The following is a 21,295-nucleotide window of genomic DNA, read 5'->3' as shown; positions in this document are numbered from 1 at the left end:
AACATGGTAGAGGTGTGCGGACCCCCGGGCCTGTGTGCCGACCTGGAAAGTGAGGTGGCGGCGGCACAGGACAGCGGCCACATGAAGAACTGGGCACCTCCTCGCGTAAGGGACACGCAGGAGGAAACTGAGAAGTGCAACGGAGTGGGGCTTCCAATAAGCAAACCCTCTGTCTGATGGTATGGAGACGAGAATAGATTCTTGGACTGGCAGCATCAACGGAAACTGGAAAGTGGGCAAGGGCCAAAGTCACCGAAGGGACCTGGAAGGTGGACCGTGTGGAGTCTCCCATCTATGGGCACACACCGTGGCCACACGGCCAGTGCATTTTCTGGGTCTCCTGCCTCCCCGTCCTGTCCAATGCTGCAGTGAGGAAGGCAGCGGAAGGCCAGGGCGGTGCTCTGAGTCCCCTGGGAACTCGGCCATTAACTTTCCTGGAAACGCATCAAGTCAGTGACAGAACCAGTCAGTGGTAATAATTTCCCTTTATTTAATCTCCACAGTCATGTCCCCTGGATCTTTTTTGAGTCACCTAGGAGAGGGGAGACTGGGGGTAAGGGGCTAGGCCATGCAGGGCGTAGAAGGCTCCTCCCCACATTTACTTGCCTCGGCAGAGGCAGGAGCCTGATCCGTCATCAGGATGGACCGCAAGACACTGAAGACAGACAAGACACTAGTGGACGCTGGGAGCTCACAGAGGCAGATCAGGATCAGGGAGGCGCGATAAATCCCTGACGACGGACATTTCAAGTATCACCTCGGCAGGCCTACTGGTCAAACGAAGCCCTCGAAATCCCTTAGGGAACTCAGACCCAAAACACCAGCCGGGTGAGTGCAACAAAAGACCAGAGATACCACACGGTACAAAATAGTAATTATTTATATTTTCAAAAAGAAAAAAATTAACATTTGGAAGTCCCCCCCGTGGGAAAGGGGTGAAGTGGAAGGAATGGGGCTGGCTCCTGCGCAGGCGGCACGGCGGGTGCGAAGGGCTGAGCGATGTGTCCTGGGATCTTGGTCACACAGCGTTAACAGTACAATCTCCTTTTCTCTTCTCTCCTTGTTCGGTTTTTGTTTTTTGTTTTTTGTTTTTTTTTAGAAAAGGGGGAGGTGAGGGAGGAGAAATAAAATCAGAGAAAAATGCCAAAAAACATTTTCCACAATATCTAAAAACCGAGAACCGCGGTTCTAATCAAGACGGCACGAGTCCTGGATGCATTGTTGTTGGTTTTTCCAGTTTTCAACACCGACAGAGATCTTTTGCAAAAGCCACCGCATCAGAACACTCATCTTCCAGCTCAGAAAACCGCCTTCCCCTTTCGCCTTCGCTTGTTGTTTTTCATAAAAGGATAAAAGGATGTATTCTGTCCTTGCAAACAGTAAGTGCTAACAAGAGAGCTCTGCGGGCACTCGCGCGCTGGTGAAGAGCTTTCGCGAACATCCCGGCCGCCGCACCGCTGGATGGACTACGATTTCCCTCAACATAAATACTACTTGGAATCCACAAACTGAGTTTTGAGAAATTCTCCAAAAATCCTTTCTTCTTTCTTTGCCTTTTCCCTTCTCTTGAAACTAAATGTCCTCTCTCTCTTTTTTTTTTTTTTTCCTTTTTTGCTCCAGGCACCTGACGATTTGTTCCGCTCAGTCAGATGCAGACAGGTCTCTCTCCGAAGTGCCGCCGCCGCCACCACCACCACCACCACCGCTGGGACGTCCTCAGGGCCGGCGCCTAAACTGAGCCCCCATGGTGTCACACTCAGCCGGGCCCAAGGGAACACAGTGACACAGCGACAGGGTTTTCATTAGGTTGAACAGCCCCAGGCCCTGGGCCCTTCCCTCCCCCCGCTCCCCCCAAGTTTATTTAGTGCTGTTTTAAAGTCTGGGGGCCACGATGCAGTCCTGTGCCCCCACCACAGAGTCAAAGCTCCACAGCTGCGCCGTCTACCTGGTGGCCAGTGGCAGCAACGGCGGCTGCGGCCTGCNTGCTTCAGGCGCTTGCGTGGGGGTCCCAGGAAGGGGCACTGTGCTGAAGCCAGAGAGCGGTACGCCTCAGCCACCAAGTGGGGATGGGACACCACCATGGACTTCCACCCAGAGGTCTCCAAGACATCCGAAGCGTGGCTAGGAGAAATGCGGAGAGACGGGTTACCAAAGGCACGCGAGAGATGGAGGAACCAGCCCCCGGGGAGCCTGATTTTCCAGCGTCCACTGGGAAGGGTGTCCCTGAGGAATGCGGAAGCAGAACCCTCAATAGATGCCGACAGGTGACCGGGCTGTGGCTGCCACAACCCTGAAACCCCGTGTTTGGAGCCCCTACGCTCTCACATACAAAAGGTGGAACATTCCGCAGGCTCTTCTCTGCATGACCAGTGCTCCTTATTAGGCAGGGGTGATGCTGCTACTACAGAGAAAGAGCAAGGAATCTCTCCATCAGGCAGCCCTGAGCTTCTGAGTGGCTCTGCCGTTTTCTAGTCCCTGACCACAGAGCGTATCAGAGCCTGGGGCCCGTGCACTCAGAAAGGAGGGGGTCGTAACCACACCCTACCGGCCAGTTAACATCTAAAAAGCACCACGCGAGTGTCCAGCACAGAGCGAGCGGTACCTAGGGGGACCATTTAAGAGTCTCTTCTCTCCCACTTTTGCCACACTTGGTAAACTCCTTTGAAACAGTCTCATAAACAGACTTAGTGGTGGTCGATTCCTGTTTTGGGGCATTTTCTGGGTCGAATAATGTTCACGCGTTTACCCTGCAACCTCTCAGACCCGCCTGCACCCCGAACTGCTGCTGTGAGGGGTTTCAAAGGCCCGCTTCTCCTCTTTGGGTTTTCCCCAACTTCTGTTCTCCAACAGGCGAGTGAGGAGGACAGGCCCCACCAAGAATTACTGCGGAAAGTACTCTGGCCAGGCCACCTGTCATGCCGGAGGAAGGAGCAGATCTACCGGAACAAACACTTCTCTGAACGTACGTAACAACCTCACCTGCCGATTATCCCTTCCCTTTTGTCCCCGTCCCACAACCAACCGTTAGGTACATTTTACTAATGCCTACAAAACATCCTTCTGTCCTCCCAGAGTCTACACGTCCTCTAGCAAAGCCGTGAGTGTGAAGCAAAGACACTAGTTGCAGGGGGGGTGGGGGACACATCTTTTCCGGGCTGGCAACTTCTCGTTCTCTTCATTTCCCACCCCTGTGAGCAAGTACGACGTCTCACTCAGCGATCGCACTAGCCCCGGAAGAGTGAAACTGTCTTCTGACCTGTCAAGCTGAAGGGAAAGATGAAAACCCTCTACTTACTACTAAAAGGGGTTAATGAAGCTACTTGCACGTCTTCCTCACTAATTCAAAGCCTTTCCCATTTCTCCAGCTACCCCAACTACCTTGAAAGAACAACTCTGAAGATGCCAACTCACTAGTTGATGAAATCCACTGCCTGAGTTTTCAGCTGATCCGCGCTGTGGAGGTCAGCCAGGATGAGAATCTCTGCGGCGTTCTCCACGGAGAGGTTGCTGCAGAGGGCGTCCTCACACATGACCTTCAAGCGCTCCAGGGCGTACTGTAAAACACAAGCGCTGCCGCCATCAGAGTGGGAAGGGCTCCGGGCTGCCGCTACCGAAGCTGCTTCCTTCGCTGGTACCGTCCCGGGGCAGCTGCACAGCGCGTGCAATTATAAAACATCACCGAGCGCCCACGGCTGAAAGGAAGACAGCTGAGGTCAAGCACACGGCTGCCATTCAAGTCCTCAAGGCTCCCTATTAGAAAGATGGCAATTACAGAGGAGCTGCCCAAACTCCAGTTCACCGCCCCCCCGCAAGTAGGATCCAAATGTTCCTTAGACCACCACCACCCACTCTCCCTTATGAAAGGAGGCCCGACTCTGCTTCAGGCCGATGGGACGTGACATTGGACATTTCTGCCATCCTTTTCTTCGGAGCCAAACGGGCGAAGCACACGGTCACCAGCCTGGCAGGGAAGCCCAGACGGCCCCTGGGACTGTGACAAGGAGCCCTGTGGTGACTTTCACCAGCATCTGCGCCACTAGCTGGGCCTCAATGAGGGTCAACCAAAAGCCTCCTTTGAAAGAGAAAGGGATAAATGGGTCCTCTTTACCGGCCGAAGTGAAGATTCTCAGGGCATAGGAACAAAATAACAGAGAACCTGGGTCCTGTTTCAATCGAAAAACTTCCTAGTTTCCAAAGTGAAAGGCAGGAATGTTCTGGAAACGAAGGCCTGGTTTAACTAACACTGGGCACATCTGATCTAGCTGCTCTGTTCTGATGCCACTGTACTACTTGCTCTCAAATATGAGATTATGAACGTAACTAAGGAACTTCAGCAGTGAGGAGGAGGAAGGGCTAAAAGGAGGCATAAATAAAATGTAATTAATCCGTGCACAGGAGAGTGGTTTGCTTTACGGGCAGCCACAACCTCCGTACAGGTCGCGCCTTGAGGACCTCTGAGCGCAATGACACAACACGCCTTCAGGCCAAATCACGGCAATCAAACCAAGACAATTTGATTTTTACAAATTCTGGGCGAGGAGGCATATCTGCTGGCACTGTGATCTCCTGCAGCAGAAAGAGAGTTTTATTGGTTTTGGTGCAGCTTTAATTTTTTACATTTGAGTAACTGGAAAGCAGTTTCCATGGAAAACAGGAATGACACGAGACAAGCAAGAAATGAGGTGGCCGTTTTTGTTTTAAAAGGCTGCAAAGGGCTGAGTAAATGTTCTGCCTTTATGTGGTGCTGCACAGAACATTCCTCTCACCCTTTCTCAAAACATTCTTTTAAAAGGACTTTTACTGTGAACAGTTCTGATCCCTACTGCATAATTAGACAAAAGTAGCCATTTTTGTCCCTTGGGGGACCAAGTTTTTTCCCTTAATTATGCTTCTGAAAAACCTGCCTAATGGTTGCACTTGCCCAAGAGATTGAAATTGTGTCCCCCAGGCCTGGCCGACGTGTTGTGTTTTGCTTTTGGTCTAATTACACATGTCCCTGGGAGGCTGGAAAAGCTCAGGAGAACTGTTTCAGCCTCTTGGGTAAATTCTAGATGTTTAGATCCTTCCATGAAGGATTTCTTCTTCTGTTCTCCTGAAGCTCACAAGGCGTAAAGGTAAAAATGTCTCCAAATAAGCTCGGAGCAGAGACTGTCTAATGGGAAATTCTGAATGGAATTTGAAAACGCACCTTCACTTACTTTTCATTCACAAATTTAAAGCACTGCTGTGATTCAGCCACTTTGATCTTTTAAAACTGTAAGTTAACGCCCCGTCCTGAAAATAACCGTCCACAGATGGGCAATCCGGGCCCATCAGGGCTTCCCCGGTTGGCTCTCTGGCTGAGGAGCAGGAACGGACCCCCCAGGAATGACGCGACGGCAACGCCGGCTCTGGGAATAGACACCGCTGAGCCCCGGTACTGCTGTCTGAAGAGTGGGCCTTTTGGGGATACTGCTCGTCCTTATGGGGTCATGAAGATGAGAGGGCCAAATACCTGGTGCGTATAAACTTCACTGAAAATCCGAGGGCGGGGGAGGCACAATCATTATAAACTCATGTTTATCAAAAGCTGTGTCTTCTCCTTCCCCCGAGTTCCCAGTGTGTGCTTCTTACTGCTTCCACCAAAAGCAAGATTCCCGTGGTCAAGCTAGCTCGACTGGGCGGGTATGGAATGTTTGCGCTGCTTAACTCTATTAATAAAATCTTGAAAGGTGATAAGAAGGATACAGCTATTATTCAATCCTTTTCATCAGCAGCACTGACTGGGTTTACAAGCCTCATCCTCTACAAACACTCCAAAAAGCTGATCAATAAAGATAAAGCTTCCACTATAAAAACAAGCACTTCCTCTGTTCCCAAGGTGCAAAGAAAGGTGGAAGGAGGGTATTCCTCTGGGCAAATCCTGGGGAGGCTCCGGTGCCCTCAGGGCTGTGCCAGCTTTGCCCTCAGATGGGCACTGCAGCATCATGGCAGGAGGCAGCGGCACCCACGGCGGGAACTGGCTTGCTCACAGGGTCCACCGCTGGCCAGGCGTAAGCCCTTTTAAGGAAAACTTCCATGGGATGAATAGCTACCCAAGCCCCCAGCTTGTACGTCCTCGGACCACAGGGCCTTGGAGGACAGGTTACCGAGCTCTTCCTGATGTATGTATGCAGCGAAAGTCCTTTTCCCAAAGTGTGTACTGGCGGGCACCAATCCCTGGCGGTCCCCGAAGAGAAGGATTCCACGGGTAACGAAATTAAAGAAACGCCATCCTATGCTTTTAGAGAACGCACAGTGCACGTTAACATAGCAAAGGTTCCGAGAAGTCCTGCAGTGATTTGACTTTAAACTCGGTGTTTCACTAGCATTTCCCCCCAACCTGATTTTGGGAATCATGGGCCTGTTTTGGTCATCACCTTACTTCCCTGATTTTAAGATGCATAATTTTAACTTTCACACTTTAACAGTTCTCAAACTGAAATGTGTCTTACCGTCGACACACACATTTACTGTAGTCGTATTTCTTTCTTCCCCAAAGAGCTACTGACCAACTCCTAATTCTGAATATGGTCTACTTCTGTAAGTACTTAGGTAAAAGTTGAAAACACTAGCGACAACACTGAGCAGAAGATCACTGTCTTATTGACAAAGGTGAAGGAAACATTAATGAACTCAGGGGAGGTGGGTGGGTGGGTGGAAGGGTGAAACAAGTGATAGAGAACAGAGGGTGTGCTTGCTGTGATGAACACTGGATGGTATACGAGGTGTCCAATCACTATCGTTCACGTGCAACTAATAGGACACTGTATATTAACTGGAATTAAAGGGAAAATAAAATCACTCACTATTTAGAAAAAAAAGTTAACGAACTCAAGAACACTGCACAAATCCTAAAGCCAAATCGTAAATCCAAACATTAGTGTTATTTGAATCTTTAACATCACGGTGCTTACGTGTGATCACAACAGTGAAGGGAAGAGAGGTAAGCATCAAACTTATCCTTTTCTCTAACTAGGGGGACCGTATAACTTCCTTCATTCAAAGCAGGACACTGCGAAAGATCAACAGGGTTCTGCCAATAATCAATCGTGTTGGTAATGCAGAACCGTCCCGGCCACACTCGGACACAAGTCCATCTGACGGACTATGTAACACAGCGGCCCAGTGATGAAACTTAAGGGGTCACAAAAAACTACTTTTGTGATTATTTTTCTATTCTTTTCTCTCTCTTTTTTTTTTTTGAGAGAGAGAGAGCGCACATGCATGCATGCACTGGGGAGGGGCAGAGGGAGAGGGAGAGGGAGAGAGAGGGGGAGAGGATTAACAGACTCGGCTTAATCTCATGACCATGAGAACAGGACCTGAGCTGAAATCAAACATCAGACGCGTAAGGGATGGCGCCACTAGGCGCCCCCATTTTTCTCGTCTCCTCTCACCTTGTCAGCAGCTGCCAGCAAGTCATCGGCCATTTTGTCGAGGTTGGGAGCCTTCCCCGTGTAAATGAAGCACATCATTTCCTTAAAAACTTCAGGCTCCACATCATTGATTTCAACCCGATTCTATGCCAGAAAAACTGAAAATGAGAAACATCCCAACAGAACAGAACCCCTAAACGACTGTCACGATTTTAAGCTCTGGTGAGAGAAAGGTCCGTGTCATCTGAAACCTAACAGGAAGGGGAATGAACTTTCTGCCCCGCTTCATCAGAACGGACACTCCTACCCTACATACCACCTTTACCTTCTCAACTACAAGAGCGNCTTCCTGAGTGGAAACACATGTCTAAAACCCTCCAAACTGGCTCATCTACTTGGGGGCACAGTGAGTTTGCTTTTCCTAGAAAGCTTCCGGACCACCTCTCCCTGCTCTCAGGAAGTGTCCATTCAGAGAACGCTACTCCGTTTTAATAACACGACCAGAAAAATAAATCTGGTGTCAAATTAGGAAATCGTGTAGCTCTAGTCACCCAGCTAAAAAGACGTGTCTTCATTCTGTCACCTACCTTTTTGCTCTCCTCCATTTCATGTTCAAACATGGCACTAAAAACTGGAGAGCGAGCTACAAAGCGAAAAGGAAACAGACACAGAAGGTCAGCACACTTCTTGGTGAAACGTCTTGGTTTCTCTGTTATGAAGAGATCACTTTCTTTCCGGTCCCGCTGCTATGGGGAAGGGTCTCAGCCTCAAATTATATCAGAATAATAAGATTCCTTTCTTCTTATATTATACTAATTAAGTGAATAATAATACATAGGGGGAGAAAGAAATCAATTCTTTCTTTTCTTTTTCAAATGTTTACTATAAAGAGAGAGTGCATAATCGCACGCATGCATGCAGGGGAGAGAGAGAGAGAGAGAGAGAGGAGAATCCCAAGCAAGCCGCATGCTATCAGCGCTGAGCCTCACACAGGTCTTGGTCATACGAACTGTGAGATTATGAACTGAGCTGAAATCAAGAGCCAGAGGCTCAACTGACTGAGCCAACCAGGTACTTTTTTTTTTTTTTTTAAGGATTTTATTTTTAACTAATCGCTACACCCCACATGGGGCTTGAACTCACAACAATGAGATCAAGAGTTACATGCTCTACAGACTGAGTCCACCAAGAGTCCTGAAATTACTTTTAAAATAATTTCTCAAGAGCTCCAATCCAACCATTCATATTTGAAGGGAATTACTTAAATGACCTCTGCAGGATGACAACGCTCTCCTCTGGGTAGATATGGGGATTCAAATGGAAGATCCTTCATGTTCTACTACCCGGCTTTTTGCCTGGAACAATGACACCAACTTTCTCCAGTTCTAGGGCTCATAAGCAAGGAGGTCAAGAACAGGGCTCGAAGGCAACCATGAACTAGAAGAGACGCATGCTTGCTGGTGGGAGGCCGTCCATTCCTTCAAGCCGTGTACCCACAGTAGAGATGGTAATGCCCCAAAGAGGCAAAAACATTCTTAGGTATTACAATCATCTGTGGCCCTTTAAAACTCAACCTTTCCTGACAAAATCTTAATCCTTAGTATCTACTGTTTCCCATTGAGAATAGTTTGATTTTTTTGTCCCCTTGGGAGAGTGGGGATAATGAAAAAAGGGTGAGAAATGGTGTTCAAAGCTATGCCCACTGTAGTCCAATGAACACGGAAAAGCAAGTCAAGTTTATTTCAACCATGAAAGTGATAAAAGGCTTTAAAAACTCGAATTTTATCATGTGGTCCAATAAATCAGAGGTTTCGGTGAAAGCTGAGACTACCTGAGAGGGGGACCGGATGGAATTTATAGTAGGACTCTGAGCTAACTGGGTACTTGAACTTTGGCCTATGGTGTATGTCCGAAAGAACGAATTTTGGATCTGTCATTTTCTAATCACATGATCTTGGGCAAATCACTTAACCCTCTGAGACTCGCTATTTTAATCTATTCCAAAGAGACACTGGTTCTCATGGTTTTTATTTCAGAAGGCTCATCAACTAGAAAAGTGCCAAAATACATCACAGAAGCTGAAGATTAACGGGCTGGTGCTTTTAATTCAAAAAAAAAAAAAAAAGGGAAGGGTCCAAGCAGTGACAGGTTTGGAGGGTCTTCAGAGGCTAGACAGAAACTGATGCTACGTGAATAAACAAAATCACCTGGGGGGCAGTAAGTAGAGGAAAAGAGAACTGAGGTGGACCCTTAGGGACACCAGCGCGGACAGGGATGTGTGAAGAAGAGGGAGGCCACATACCAGAAGTAGCCAGAGCACCAGGAGGAAAAGCAGCAGAAGAAATCTGGCGCCATGTGAACTAAGGAACCCTTCACATTTGGGAACTTAGGGAAACTGCTTTCGTGGCATGGAGGTGAACTGAGGATAAGGGGGAGGAAAGACGTAGAGACAGTAAATGTGCTAACTCAGGAAGCCTGTCAGCTCTATTTAAAGAGAGAAAGAGAGAGAGAATAAATGAATGAGTAACTAGAAGGAGAAGCCGGAGACTGAGTCCAGGCTGGGGGTAAACAGGCAAGTGGGGAAAGAGAGATGGTGGAGATCCCACCCAGCAAGGGTGTAACTGGCAAGGAAACAGAAGTAGGAAAGGCCGCCTGCTTTGGCCGTAAGGAAGGACGCCTCCCCCACGGAGAGTGCAAGGAGAATGCGGGTAAGGCGACAGGCCCGGGCTGAGGGAGAAGGGCCCCAGTTTTCTCTCAGAAGCAGCAGCAAGCATCCCTTTGAGGAGCTAGCTGGAGACTCAAGGAGACTGGTAAACAGTCTGAAGGAGCTATTGTCACAAAAAAGAAAGGGAGCCGCGTCTCTGCTGAAGAGGCCCTGGCAGTGCCGAGAGCCAGCTGAGCGTGGAGACGCTAGCCGAAGAGTTAATGACTTCCCCTGGCACGCACAGTAACACCTAGCTGAGAGCAGGAACAGGAAGGCGGTTAGATGGAGCCAGACTGAGGTTCTGCCAGGTGTGTATTTTAGAACGACGGAGCTGAGAGTCTTGGTAAGAAATTTGTTGCCTGAAAGTTCATGTGATTTCCTCTCGTGGCTTATGGTCGGAACAGAAGTCCGTGGCTGACTGCCATGCCTTCGTGGGAGGCGAAGTCAGTCCTGCCTATCAGCTCCTGCTCGGCGTCAGTCTTTCTGGTCTTAAGGACCAAGGGCCTATTATTATCAGAGCAAGCCCTGATCTTCCACGTCATTCTCATTCTTCGAGTCTGTCTGTCTGAACTGAAGGGATGGCTAACACTGCAGGGAGGGGGGGGTCTTAGCTAGATGGTGGTTTAGTCCTGGGTCCAGTATCTTCTCCATTACCACCCTAGTCCCTGTCTAGTGGAGAACACCTGCTCTTTACTGGTGTTTGACATCCACCCTCTAGGTACAGAGGCATCCGTCCCCCGCCCGACAGTGGTGGCCTGATACGGACAGCAGCCTCTGGGTTATGACCGCTAACATCCCCGCCATAAAAAAAACACATCTAGCTTCAGTTTTCTCACACCAGTTCCAAACAGTGATGCTCTTCCAAAGGTGATCATGCAGCCACTGTGTTTCCTTGTGTCACCAAAACCAGCGCTCCCCGCGAACGGACACCAACCTGCCAAGATGGCTTTGTGAGCCTGGAACTCCTGGCCGGCAACGCACAGGCAGCAGTCGGTGAACCGGGAGTTCTCCCACAGGCCCCCCAGCTCATCGGCCAGCCGGCACTCGGGCACCTTCACCATGTTCATCGTGTTCTGGCCAGAAATGTTGACGGAATCTTGCACCACGCTCACCTGTGAAAGACAAGGAAATCCAGTCCGAAGGGTCTGTGGCCGGGAACCTTCTTCCCAGCGGGAGGAGAGGTGGGGTTCACGCCCACGCCGCAGGCCCTTCAGATACAACCACTCTTCACGCTCTCCTCAAACCACTGCCACAAATGAAGGCTTCCCCCCCCCCCCCCCCCGGGGGCCCAGCAACCTCCGGTGTGCCACCGTCATCCTTACTCCACGCTGTCCTCGGCCGAGAGGCACAAAGCCCCACAAACCTCCTCCAATGGCCACTGGGCTCCACCGCCCCTGCCCTGAACACCTGCGCAAAGCCACGGGGCGGGGGCAAGGGGACACAGACCTAAACACGTATTAAACCCCAAGTGTTTACCTTATTCTGCCTTATGCAAAAGGTCAACTACAGAGAACTCCCATGGAAACTACCATTTAAAACTCTCTAGAAGAAAGAATCTGATAAGCCTAAAAGCAGTGTATTTTAGTTAGGTATGGACCATGAAAATAAAAGGCAGCTCCATCAGGCCCGGTAAATGACTGGCACTTCCTTATGGATGGTAGTCGAATGAACAGAACTCGGCTCGGAAGACCCTCCCCAGCAGTGGCAGCTGGGTGGGCATCCCACACCATTCCCACCCTTCCTCGGTCCTTTGGGACAATGACATACAAGATGGCCGGCCCCAGGCAGACATGCACTGACTGCTCTGGACTGGAATGACAACCACAGATTTACAGAGGGATCCAACCTGCCCCTGTGACTTCAGCTGCAGCATGCTTTAACTAGTTGAAAGAACTGTTCGGCCTAGATAAAAACCAAGGTAACTTCTAGACGGGTCAGTGAAACTCAGATAAATCTGTTAGGATACCAAGTACAAGGATGTATGTATCATAGAGCATTCCAAAATAAATAGACGCTAGCACACCAAAGGGAAGACCTGGCAGATCAGTCCTCTGCCTAACAACCATTGCTGTGCCTCATCTCGTCCGTCATACGGCGTCAGACGTGCTAATATGCAGCCGAATTCACACACCCTGAGAATCGGCTCCTCACTCCTTCTACCGATATGAGTTAGATGGGAAAGACAACTTAAGGAACATCCCAAATGACCCAAATTTCTCTCAACCTTCAAGACACAAGCCGCCCTTTAAAGGCAGTCATAAACCCAGAGGCAAAATGAACGCCCCACCCATATGACCCTTAGTCACTTTTGTGCAGGAGTGAGATATTTACTATCAGGTCAAGAAATTGATCCATTTGTTTAAAACCAGGCATTGTGATCTCAAGCAATGAAGCAGCCAAGGTAATCAATTATGAGTGTACCTAACATTTATAGCACATTTAGCAGAGCCAGGGAATAACATTGTTTTAATAGCTCAGGGGCCAGCACAAACTACCGCACAGACATTTTCCCTCGTGCCGTGTAAGATCTCTAGTTTGGTCTAGCCACTTTCTCATACTAACACCAAAAGTAGAAGTTTCCTGTTTCCGGCCATAGCTTTGAAATATTGATTTAAAAAAAAAAAAAAAAAAGGAAAAGGAAAAGACCAATTAAATCCAACTTCCTCCTTGGGAAAGGCAGGAGTCTCCTGGGATGGTCAATGGAGGGAATGGAAGACGCTTCTGGCAGTGGGTTCCTAAAGCTTAAATGAAAGCAGGTTGACAGGAGCCCAGAGTCATTAATACTGGATGGCAATTTCCTAGACTGGGTAAAATGAACTGGCAAGAACAAAGCTGAATTCCAAGCCATGGTCACCAGCACGGACCCTCTGCTGGTTAGACGGGCGCCTGCTAGTGAGTGGGGCCCGAAGACCGTGGCTTATCTCGCTGGGGCGATGCGGCTCTCTCCAGGCACACACAGGAACACAGCAGGAAGGAGAATGTACCTTTCCTGTCTGAGCCAGACTTGTTCTATAGATCTATGGGCGCCGGGAGCCTCCCGGGCTCTGAATGTCTGGCACCTTTTCCAACATTAAATACGCTTAATTAAAAATAAATTTTAAATGGCATTCACAAATGAGTCTTCGGAGCCCAAAACTTTCAACTTAGGAAGGGATTGTTTTTCCTCTGCAAATGATGATGCTAAAATGAGACCATCATGCAAAAAACCAAAGATATTTTTTTAATGCCTCTGAAGTTGACCATGGAGACTCATTCAGAATTGCAGCTGTGAAGATGACGTGACTGTGACATTTATGTCGTCTTATAAACGACTACATGAAAATGTCTCAGGAAGGCTGTATAACCCTCTACATTTCACGCTGTAAATGGGCCTCACTTTTCAAGTCAATTCCTTTTCTTAAAGAAGCAAATTCCATAAAAGACGGAAGACCGTGCCAATTCTTGTACATATTATCGAAACCTAAAAAGTCAAGGTAAGACCGATGGAAACATATTTTAAACTTGCATACAAGGACAACAATCGAGGGGAAAATAGACTGCACAGAGACAGTCTGCGGCAGCACCATTACCTCTAATCAAAGACCAGCAACAATCTGAACAGCCCCCAGTAAGAGCACAACAAACTGCTGTGTCCTCTTTCACACAGCACACCATGACAGAGCTCCGCAACTGCAAGAGCGATGGTTACACCCACCACACAACATTTTACACACATAAGGGGAAGGCGGCAACATGACCTACATGACCTGCATATGCTTGGGCGCCATTTTTATTAAGTGTACAAACAAGCAAACCAAAACAAGCACACAAGCCAACAAGGGGATGATAACATACAATCTGGAACAGACCATCCTCTGCGTGGGAAGAAGCACACACGGGGCTGTTCCAAGTCACCAGAGATGCTGGTGGGTCGGGCATCAGGTTTACAACATTATGTTTATGGCCTATAATGACGTTACATAGTAAATCACCACTTCTGTGATCAATGTTGGTGTCATCATGCAGTTCAACTAATACAGCCAAACCAACTATTAAGAAGACGATAAAAAAGAAAAACAGATCCACATATTTAATATGTGATCAAAATACATATTCCCAGGCTATGAAAGGATATTCTATGTTTGAGAAGGAAAGCGATAGTTTAAGACTCATCTAGTGTCTAGACAGTTCACATCTGGGATTCGCTACTTCATATGGTATTTCACATTTCAACTTCAGGTGCAACATTACAAACAGACCCTGGGATCTGCTACCTGTCGGAGGTACATAGAGTGGAAGTGGAACATATGCATCTTTATGGGAAATAGCTGTTTGTTTTCAATCTAAACAGAGAGAAGAATCAATAGAAGCTGAAATATTTCATGTAGATTTTCTGTGAACCGAAGTATTAAAGAGAAATTAAAAGCATAAAGCCTCCGTGATTCTTTCATTACCAAAGTTGATCGCCGCTGTTAAGAAAACTTGGTAGAGCCCATGCTTCCTTGGGTGAATGGCGTTTGGCTCCGCTCGGTGCAGCACGGCAGACGAGAGGCGGGAAATGCCACGGCCCAGACACTCATTTGCTGTGCAAGGTTGGGAAAAATGACCTGACCTCCCTCGGCACTGCCTCTTCCCGAGTAACCGAAATGAAGGTAACAGAACTAATCCGGCTCGAAGGATTGTGATAAGAGGTGCTTCAGGGAGTGCTTTGAAAAGGCCTCCCAATGGGTGGACTCAGCCATAATGACTTGGAAGGACTGTCCCCTTTCCTAATGACCAAAAATGTCACTGAGAGGTGAGCCCAGTGTGGCACGTTAGAAACAGGACCACTCATTCAGCAAGCTAATTTCACATAAAAGTTCATTAAGAGTAAGACTGCTGAAAGAAAGTCAAACATGTGATTCTCGGCCTTTTACCTTAGGGTTCCTTCGTGCGGCCTCTGGGAACAGCCGAAAGAATCTACAGAACCACCCTACTCTTGTGTCAAGAGACAATACACTTGTCTATAAATAATCCATTGACCGACAGGAAGGAAGTACCCGGGCCAAAGGCTGAGTGGGGAACGGAGCAGTGGAGGGCTCATGACCTAAATTTGTATGTGGACATCAACTGCATAAAAGCCTCTGAATAATAAAAAAAAAAATACGAAGTAAACCAATGATACATAAAATAAAAATACGAACTAAAATACTGATTTATAAATAACCCACTGACAAAAGGGAGCAACGGGTCAAAAGGACAGAAGAATGATCTAGCTTTGAGAGGCACTAAGAACTTAGATGCGCTTGCAGACATTTTTAAAACCCACACAATCCAACACCCCCCCCACACGCAGCCGTCTTGCAACACTGAATGCTACTAAGTGCACGGAGAGCCTGGGAACGGAGACGAGTCTCACTGGGCACAAGCCCAAGTACGAGAAGCAACACTCAGCACCTGCGGCCAACAGAGAAGTGTGAGCAGAGCAGACGGCACACCTGGTTCGATGGGAAGAAACCGATGGCATCAGCAGAACTCAGCAGACGCTTCCCCGTTCCACATCTCCTCGTTTCCAAAGTGTCATCTCACTTCCCTTCGAAATCAGTAAGACAGATCTAAACTTAACCACAGGATTTCTCCTAAGAGAATTTCACATGGGGAAGCGAAGGGAGAGAACTTCATGGGGAAGCGAGGCCCCAGACTTAACCGCAGGGTGAGGGACTGCCAAGTGAGGCTAGGCCGGTTGGTTTCCAAAGGGAGAATGGCGGTACAGGGGTTGGAGCAGCTGCAACGGCTCTGGGGGGACGGGCTGGAAAGGGGGGCAAAGGAGAAGAGGCTGGACCGACTGTGGGCTGGAAAATGCGGCGATAAAGGTTGAGGCTTTGCCTAAAACACCAGAGGCGACATTTAGCGATTTCTCTTCTTTCAGAGAACAGTTCAAAGACTGGCTTTCATTTCCAAAAGAAAATAGAATTTTCCACTATTTTTAAATCTGTCTGAAATATAGGTCTCTGAGATAGGCGAAGATTAGATTGATGGTCTCATGTTTCAGAACATCAAAGCTCAGACAAAACCACCTAATTGTTCTCATTTTTTCACTTGGGCAACTGACTATGATCTGTAAATAGTAGGACTTACACGGAATACAAATTTCAAGTTCACAGAAACGACTGCGACGTTTAATGTATTTACTGAGAGGCCGTCACTCCAGCACCTCCTTCTTTTACTTAGCAACGAGGAAGGACAGGAGGTAGCTATTACGTGACTACCTCTGTATTCAGTGCGGCCCTAAAATAAACTACACGTTCGAAGTTTTCTAACCCGCAGCAACTGTGCTGCAGAGACCCTCCACGAGCTGTGACCAGGGAGAGAAGCCGGTGACCGCTGGCCAGACCTCTTTTGCAAAAGGCCAAGATTCCTAGGGGACACGCCGCCCCACCACGCAGGGGGTGATAAGCCCTTGGAGCTGTCACCCACCTGAGGTGTCAGCCTGCTCAGCGACCGAGCACACCAGTAGCCGGGGAACCTGCCTGCCCCGTCCCCATGAACACACAGTGGGTGCGCTCAAGCAGTGCCGCTCAGGGAGTGGTTCTTGACCCCATGACGTATAGGGAACACAAAGACCCCATCCGACTGGAAGTTTCATTCGTCTGTGAGTCTTGGGAGCTGGTGACGATTTTCAACACACTGATAATGGCACAGCACGACTGATTAGTACATGCGTATTAAAGAAACCACTTTCTACCTTGTTCTCACTTTGGGAGTTTTACCTCAAGGCTTCTCTCCTGTAAACCAGAAAGGCTCCTAGGTCACTGGTGAGAGAAGGACTCCCCCAGCTGACTACAGAGAACTCCCCTAGCCAACCACGACTTAGAGAGCTTTATCTACCCTCTAGAAAATCTCGCCTTCCCAATTTCACAACTACTCCAGCAAGATAAAGCGATTCACCCAACTCCTGGCAAGAGCCATCTAGTTGAGCAGAAAAGTGATTTGCAGTCAAACACAAGCAGACTTCACACTTCAGAAGTCGGAAAGGTTAAGGGACAAATACATATATCGAGTTGCTGGCCCTTCTCCTCGGCCTGCAGCACCTTCCAAACTCTGTCTGCAAACCCCCACAGTGAAAATACCAGAATCCTGACCCAAGCCAAGTCAAAAGTCACTCCTACCAAGATGGCGCGCAATCTCTGTTTTGAAGAACAGGAACAAGCAGAAAGCGGAAGTGCCCAGCAAGCCTGGAATCACGACAGCGCCAGTCACGGATATGACATTTGTGTAGCGCCCACCCCTGGGGGGATTTTTCACACTCTCCATCCCTGAAACAACATAACGAATTGAAGCCTACCAGCTCCCCTCAGGTCTGGGAACTGCTTGTCTCCCCACGGGGTGAAAGGACTCACCTCACAGAAAAGGGTAAGCTTGTCGTCAGGGAGAAGCCCGTTGGCCTCATCCAAGAGAAAATCTCTACGGATGAATTTCTTGAATCCCCAGTCTTTGCCTTGCACAAACCTGTAGGCCCGCTGACTCTCTGGAGGGAATGAAAAACAAGAGTCATATTCAGGGTTACTCAGGACACAGGTCAAATCTGTCTGTGCCTGTGTGTGAACTGCTGGGTATGAAAAGGAAGAGTCAAATAAAAAAGAGAACATTTACCCATTGCTTTGGTTTCTTCTCCCTTGGCATTCAGGATGGAGAATTTGAATTTTGCCCGAACTTCACTCTTTGGACAGCTGACCAGTAACAGGTAAAGTGACAGGTAATCTTTGCTTTCTTCATCTAGCCCTTTCGGGTTGACTCGCAAACACCTGCCCAAAACACATAGGGGAAAAAATATAGGTCAAAAGCATCCATGTTGCTATAGGTTTTGTGACGTGACAAGAGATACAGAACATCTACTTCTCAGGAGAGGAAGACGTTAAGGAAACCAATCCAGGCCCCGCAGCGGGAGATTCTGATTCAGCAGATGACTACTTGGGGACCACTTTTGGGGAGCAATTTGTGTCCCCTTTTAAGGAGCACAACAGCAAAAATAAAGGGGCGTTCTAGAATCTGACAACGCATCCCTTACATCCCTGCCTCTTTCCTCGTAATCTCCCAAATCACTCTTTTCTCCCCTGAAAATATTTTCAAACTGAGCCTACTGCCACACTGTTCTAATCCTCAGTCTCGGAAAAGGCAGCCCCTTCTTCTGTCAGGACTCCAGTGAAGCCATGAAAAATACAATGTTGTTGAGCCCTTTAACGTCAACTTCGGAGAGAAAAAGTATTGCAGAGAAATAAGTGAATGGCGCATAAATCTTTTATGGACATTTTACCAATCTGGCAATTGCAGTCTGACACCAAAATAAAGACGGCAGTGTGAAGGAGGCACAGACCAAAGCAAACTCCCATTACAGGGGAAAGAGCTCCAAGCCGGGCTTCCAAAGAGAGTCAGAGATGACAATCTGTTGCCAATGAATCAAAACAAATTTCAGACAGAATTTAATAGGTTCGATTGAATAAGGTTGTAAATGCCATTAGCTGATCTGCATGTGGCTCACACTGCCCCTGCCACATACAATACACAGGCCAGACATCTCCTTAGGCCTTGCCACAGTTACGGCACTTCTCCCAAACGGGTGGCCCGATCCAGTGCCTTTCGAGGGAGTGCATATGCTATATACATCACTATACATTGTGCTCACGATGCAAATTTCAGTAGAATGCCTAAGAAGAAAGCATTCTCTCAGCACTAGCCACACAATGCCTAAGGTACATGGCCAACAAACGATGAATGGATGGAGAGTTCACTCTTCACCGGGTTATCAGAGATCAAAACTGGTGGCTCCCAGGCGTGTTCTGGTCGCTGCAGCGAGCACACGGTTGTGTCCTTAACTGTCAGCTCCTCTTTAAGGGGACACGTCACTTGGATGGGGCTGACCCCCACTCTCTGATCCTATGCTTCTGGCCACAAAGATCAACTGCGCGAACTCAAACCTAAACTGGTCAGTGCATGTCTGACATATTCTTGGCCACACAGTGAATTCGAAGAAAGTTCAAAGACTTCTGTCGAATGGGAGTGTGTTACAACTACTGCCACTCATCCTTTAGCCACATGGGAAGATCGACCTCAGATGTTCCACAGTGTGGAGAACAGAGAGAGATGAGGTTCTTAATCTCACCGCTCGGCTGCTGGGTCAAACTACCTTCCAAACCATCCTACACCCTGGGCATTCTGATTGCATAAGCAAATAAATCTCCCTTATTGGTTAAAAGTGGGTGACTTAAAAGTTGAGATTTTGGGGGGCACCCGTTTGGCTCAGTCGGTTAAGCATCCGACTTCGGCTCAGGTCACGATCTTGCAGTTTGTGAGTTCGAGCCCCGCGAGCTGTGCTGACAGCTCAGAGCCTGGAGCCTGCTTCGGATTCTTTGTCTCCCTCTCTCTCTCTGCCCCTCCCATGCTCATGCTCTGTCTCTCTGTGTCTCAATATTAAAAAAAAAAAAAAAAAAAAAAAAAAGGTTAAAAGATAAATAAATAAAAATAAAAGTTGAGATTGTTTTTACGCTAAGATCTAAATTTCTTGCTTTTCTTGAAAAATCTGAAAATGTGACGAGCATGGCCGGCCCTCAATCCTGCATAGCTCCAGACAGCTGGAGCTAAGCGGCCCCTAGCCCTTTCAGAAGGACACTCATTCATTTGCTAAGTGGTCGACACTCATACCATGTATGAGTAGCATTACAACACTGGCCCTCTTTACTGGTTTTATCACCCTACAGCCGTCTGAGTTTGCGCATCCCTGACACGGTCACTGGATTACTTGAACAAGTGTACAATGAACACCTATCATGTCCAGGTACTGTGCCAGGCACTGGGGAACACGTCAAGAGCAGACCCAAGTCTCCGCCTTCAAGGATCTGCCGTTCTAGTCAGGCTCTGTTACAAAACCAAGCAAAATGGGCAACTTTTGGAAAAATGTTTATAGCCAGACATGTTCTTCCTCACCATTTCAGCTTATCATTGGCTCCTGATGAAAAGGTTGAACTTTTAATGACTTCACCCATTTCCTCCCGGCAAAAGCTAAAGTTATTGATGGTCCACATGTAGGAGAATTTCACTACCTTGATCTGTTGACAGAAAACCAAGAAGCGATTAAATAGGAAGGAGGCAACCTAAAAAACAGGCTGAAGATCAAATAATCATTTCCCCTCCCTCCCTCTGCATGATTCCCGTAGGAAGATAGCCCTGCCTGGCCAGCATGGAGGCTCAGCTTTTTCTGTCCCTCACCCACACTTTAAGAAATCTCACAGTGACCGACTGCTTTCATAACATTTCTCCACTTCTGAGAAACACTGGGTGGAAAGTGAGAAAAACATGGACAGGGGTGGGAAAGCAGACAATAAAGCCGTACCTAAAATGAGCCTTTGCTCAGAGCAGCGTTTGACAACTGAGATGCTGATGCCACTGCCTGGGGCTGCAAATCTCAAACCTGGTTTCCTGTGAGTTGCCCAAAGAGGAACACACATTTCCATCAAGGTGGATATAAGTGGATCTGGTTTCAAAGCTTCCCCCCAACCCCACTCTCAAGCTCCAGTGAAAAACACTGCCTAGGACATGGAGATTCCAAATGGAAAACCAAGGAACGGGAAGCTGACAAGCATTTTTTTCCTATCTGCTATTTGACAGTTATGTCCTAGAGAAAGCAGGAAACCCAATGAAGAAAAGAAATCTTGTTCTTTTCATTCACCAAAATCCTCCCAAGGCACAAGAGTTACAGGGTGAAGACATGAACCCACCTGTGTGTAGCACCAGCTTTCAGCTACGGGGCCACTCGACATTTCTGCCGGAGGTGGAGGACTTGGGACCCTTGACATCGCCAGTTTGAAGGTTAAACAAGATCTCCAAAGTCAGGGGACAAAGGCTTCTGTTCTCTCTTCACCCTGGTTGACCCGAGAAGCAGGAGGATTTTATTAGATTAAATGGCATACTATCCTATTTCCGTTTGACCTTGCAGCCGGGAAACTTTGTCTCCTGCCTAGAATGTTCTACCTTATCATTCAAATGGCTCCTGAGCATACAGTGTTACCCTCGAGAGGACTGCCTAATCTAAAGCAGCCCACCAGTCACAATTCTACCACCCTGTTTTAATCTTCTGCCCAACCCCTAACATTATCTTACAAATGAATCTACTCCAAGGACACATCCGAGTACATTCATGAAAAGGCTGCCAAAGAGGAACCAGCACAGCGAACGCCACATA

The 21,295-nt window shown here is 48.0% G+C and overlaps 1 protein-coding gene across 1 annotated transcript; it reads right to left on the bottom strand.

Annotated features, from left to right (window-relative positions):
• Positions 1 to 561: 561 nt before the first annotated feature.
• Positions 562 to 20,972, bottom strand: SPOP (speckle type BTB/POZ protein). The gene is made up of 11 exons (XM_077776866.1): positions 20,832 to 20,972; positions 20,041 to 20,162; positions 17,713 to 17,864; positions 17,460 to 17,587; positions 11,036 to 11,213; positions 7,985 to 8,040; positions 7,419 to 7,541; positions 3,412 to 3,554; positions 1,946 to 2,121; positions 1,625 to 1,729; positions 562 to 683 (listed from the first exon to the last, which is right to left on the bottom strand). The coding sequence occupies exons 1-11, from the start codon at positions 20,907 to 20,909 to the stop codon at positions 562 to 564; spliced, it is 1,383 nt and encodes a 460-aa protein (XP_077632992.1). The 5' UTR covers positions 20,910 to 20,972.
• Between the last annotated feature and the right edge of the window lie 323 nt (positions 20,973 to 21,295).

The sequence above is a fragment of the Crocuta crocuta genome, unplaced genomic scaffold (genome assembly GCF_008692635.1).
Source record: "Crocuta crocuta isolate KB4526 unplaced genomic scaffold, BGI_CrCroc_1.0 scaffold352, whole genome shotgun sequence".
Lineage (NCBI taxonomy): Eukaryota > Metazoa > Chordata > Mammalia > Carnivora > Hyaenidae > Crocuta > Crocuta crocuta.
Note: the sequence above shows the minus strand (reverse complement) of the source record. Positions and strands in the feature narration are given on the sequence as shown.